This window comes from Pinus tabuliformis, chromosome X (genome assembly GCF_031772625.1).
Source record: "Pinus tabuliformis cultivar Carrire ecotype Pingquan chromosome X, CPIR1, whole genome shotgun sequence".
Classification (NCBI taxonomy): domain Eukaryota; kingdom Viridiplantae; phylum Streptophyta; class Pinopsida; order Pinales; family Pinaceae; genus Pinus; species Pinus tabuliformis.
Window position 1 is genome coordinate 352,919,990 of NC_142308.1, and position 4,215 is coordinate 352,924,204.

The 4,215-nt window shown below is 44.0% G+C and overlaps 1 protein-coding gene across 1 annotated transcript; it reads left to right on the plus strand.

Annotated features, from left to right (window-relative positions):
* Positions 1-690: 690 nt before the first annotated feature.
* LOC149139945 (uncharacterized) lies at positions 691-3,147 on the plus strand. The gene is made up of 2 exons (XM_089450855.1): positions 691-1,174; positions 1,757-3,147. The coding sequence occupies exons 1-2, from the start codon at positions 691-693 to the stop codon at positions 3,145-3,147; spliced, it is 1,875 nt and encodes a 624-aa protein (XP_089306981.1).
* Positions 3,148-4,215: the final 1,068 nt, after the last annotated feature.

Genomic DNA, 4,215 nt, shown 5'->3' on the forward strand with positions numbered 1-4,215 from the left:
AGACTCAGCAGACCAAGAAAAAATCCTAATGCAACAATGGCAACTCCGTTGTCAATAGGAAGAAGCACTATGGAAACAAAAGTCTCGGATACAATGGCTCAAGGAAGGGGAACAGAACACTAAGTTCTTTCACAGATCTTCTCTGGATTATAGAGGGGCCAAAAAAATCCTCAGTCTCAACAATGAAAGAGGAGAAACTCTTCAGAATCATCAAGAAGTGGCTACCCTGCTAACAAATCATTTCAATAACATAGCTCAGGAGCCGGAAGTAGACAGAACAAAAGCAATAGAGGAGCTCACCAAGTCCATTCCTAAAACAATCACCAATGATCAAAACATGGCTTTAACTAGGGAAATCTCGCTGGAGGAAGTGGAAGTAGTTGTTAAGAGCATGCCGAATGACAAGGCACCTAGGCCTGATGGCTTCACCATCAACTTTTACAAAGCATGTTGGGAAGTTGTTAAAACAAATGTCGGCGATCTAGCTCGATTCTCAAATCGCTACATTCTACCTTCCTCGCCCTGATTCCAAAAGAAGCAGAAGCCAACACCCTAGCGAAATTTAGGCCTATCGCTCTATGTAATGTAATTTACAAAATCATCTCTAAAGTTATTGCCAACAGATTGAAACCCATTCTTCCTGGCCTAATCTCTGAAGAGCAATCTGGGTATGTTGAAGGAAGACAGATTATGGACAATATATTACTGGCCCAGGAGATGATTCATACTCTTCACACCAGGAAAACAGCAGGGATGATGATGCAATTGGACTTATCTAAGGCATATGATAAGGTCAACTGGAACTACCTTGAAGCCATATTGAAAGATTTTGGTTTTGACATTCAATGGATTAAATGGATCTTGGCACTGATTAAATCCACTAAGTTTTCTATCCTTGTCAACGGCTCCCCTGCCAATCCCTTCTCCCCCTCCCAAGGTATTAGACAAGGAGATCCACTGTCTCCTTTCCTCTTTGTCATCCTGATGGAAGGTCTGAGCAGACTCATTTGCAGAGCTAAGGAAGAAGGAAAGATCAAAGGATTACAGCCTTTACCGTCAATTCCAACGACTACTCGCCAGCAGTTTGTTGATGATACAATGCTGCACGGGTCGCCGACTGTCAAAGAAGCCCTGGGTTTTAAGAAGATTCTCAAGCTGTTCAGTGAAGCCTCAAGTATGGAGATTAATCTTTCTAAATCTACCATATTTTTCTTCAATACGCATTTAGCTGTTCAAAAAAATCTGTCTAGAATTTTAGGCTTTCGAAGGGGAAATCTCCCCTTAAAGTACCTAGGTGCTCCACTCATAGATAAACCCTGGCAAAACAAGCATTGGGAGAAGATTCTAGCTAACATGGAGAAGAGATGTCAACGCTGGACCCACAAAGCTCTCAATTTTGCAGGAAGGCTTGTCCTAACAAAAGCAGTTTTGCAAGCCATTCCCCATTACCTGCTCTCCATACTACCTACTCCAAAAGGAGTATTACAACAGATGAGAGTAATACAAAGATCCTTCATATGGTCTGGCAATGCCGAGAAGAAAAAATGGGCACTAGTGGCTTGGGATAAGTTATGAAAATCTAAGAACTTGGGTGGTTTAAATTTGTCAGACCCGTCTACGATCAACAAAGCATGTGGTGCCAAGCTTTGGTGGAGATGGCTGAAGGAACCCAATCTTCCGTGGGAAAAACACTAGAAGGAAAAGTATGCTCCAAGGTACAACAATCAAGATTTAATCAGAATGTAGGAAAATCCAGATGGTTCTCCAATTTGGAACCTTGCCAAAAGAAATCGAGGAATTATTCAGGAACAAAGCTTCTCGGAAATTCGCAATGGGGAGACAACTTTATTCTGGGAAGATGCCTGGCAACAATTCCCGAAGCTAGGAGGACTCGAGTTTGCAAACCTTCAAAGACAATGTCAGTGGATGGGGAAAACCAAAGTTAATCAGTACTGGAACCATAGTAGCAGGGACCAGGAATGGAGAGAATGGATGATTAACGAAACAGAAAACACAACTGAGGTGAATAACAATGGCAGGGACCTGCTTAACCTTCTAAACAAAAGAAAAATCAGAAAAGCGGAGGACAAAGACCAACTAAGATGGGGCAGGAAAGGAAGTGGCAACTTCACGCTCAAAGAAGCCAGAGATAACCTCGAAAACTCAGAGCTAATTGAGGAAGTTCAATGGAGCAGCAAAGTCTGGGATTCTTTGTTTTGGCCCAAGATTAAAACCTTCCTCTGGCTCCTGATGCATGGAAAAACACTCACCTGGGAAAATCTCCGTAAGAAAGGGTTTCATGGCCCATCCAAGTGCCCCATGTGCAACTTGGCTGAAGAATCGATGAATCATCTCTTCAACACATGCGCTTGGGCTTGTCACATATGGAACTGGGCGGAAAACATAATGCAACAGACAGACATAACCGAAGACTCTATCCAGGACTCCATTATGAATTGGCGAAGCATTTATTCCAGCAATTCGAGAATCAACAGTATATGGAGAACACTACCAGGATTTATTACCTGGACAATTTGGAAGGAACAGAATAGAAGAATTTTTCTAACCGAACACAGGGACATAAATCATTCGCTAGAAACAATAACCCAAAATGTGAGACAATTAATTCTGGTCAGATGCAAAGCAGACAAAGATAACCAAGTTTCGGCTAGAGACTTACGTATTTTAAAAGCTTTCAAACTGGATGATGGAAGAAGCATGGTCACAACGAACTGTCAACAGAAGCCGAACACCACGTCAACTTTCTGGAAACGACCCCCTGCAGGCTTTCTCAAGCTAAACTTCGACGGAGCGTCAAGAGGCAATCCAGGTCCGGTAGGTATCGGGGGCATCATTAGGAACAGTGCAGGTGAGATTCAACATATCTATAGCAGAGCCTTGGGAGAAGGAACAAACAATGAGATGGAGTTCGCTGCCATGGAGCAAGGTCTCAGAATTCTCAGAAAGATTCAGGGTGGCGCAGCAGTGGTTGAGGGAGATTCTCAGCTGGCGATAACAGCGGCAAGAAAGTTATATGCGGGAACAAAAGCAAGCAAGGTAACTAAACATTGGAGACTTGCCAAGGTGAATGAAAACATAGCAGAACATTTGGGGGAGCTGAAAGGCTTGATTTTTCAGGCTGTGTGACGTAAAGCCAATATGGTGGCGGACCATCTGGCGAATTATGGAATTGAGCACCCAACTAACATATGGGACAGCTATTGGTAGGACGTCACATGCCCCGAATTGAAAGAAAAGTGTACCATGCTCTCAAAGCAGGATTTTGCCAACAAAATATGAGGTTGTTGGGTCGGTATTCTAAAACCTTGGCATTCCATGAAAAGGCATGCGCGTACCGTAGACACTATTAAGGAAGGACAAGCAGATCAGGAGCATTCAATGCTCAAGCAGGAGGAAGGGAGGCTCAACCCAGAAATGATTACAAAGTATTTGCGCCACCGACGCCCCGTCAAGCAATGGGACACTTGGCATGATCTGGAGGAGGAGAAAGGAGGTGATAGCAAGGGAAAGAATTCGAGACATAACCAAAACAAACTGTCACCGCACAGAAGTAATGATGACAAGACGTGCAAGCTAGAGGGGAAGAAACGGTCTTCTGCCGGTAACTCCTCCTTTGACGTCTATATAATCACAACAACAGGCAGGGGTAAAAGTATTGTTTTATCATGTTGTAAGTTTGAACCCGCCTCTTTCGCCGGCAGAACTCAGAGCAATCTTGTGTGTGTTAGTAAAATCATGGCAGGGGAAGGAAGCTGAAATGCCTCTGCCAATAGGGACCTAAAGAGAGCCAGGGAGGCATATGAGGCCTGCACTTCGCGGAAGGACAAGCGGAAGATTGAAGACTTGGAGGCTAAGGTAACGGAAGAGGAAAGGAATCTGAAAGAGCAAGAACTGGAGAAGGAGGTGGACTGGATCCAGGATCCAGGCTCTGTAACCACGCGCGCCACCCAATTTGTAAGAACGCAAGCTGAAAGTTGGAGAATGAAAACTCTATTAGCCAAAGCCCTAAATATGCAGGGAAGCTATGAGGACCAACTACGTCAAATCCAACGTAATATTGAGGCGATGTCTAAGGAACACGTAGCTATCCTAGAGAGCCTGGATTTCAAGATAAGTGCCGTGGAACAAGAGGTTGATACCATCACGAAGAAGCTCACGGTCCTAATTAAGCTCTTAAGGCAAACCATTGAGCAA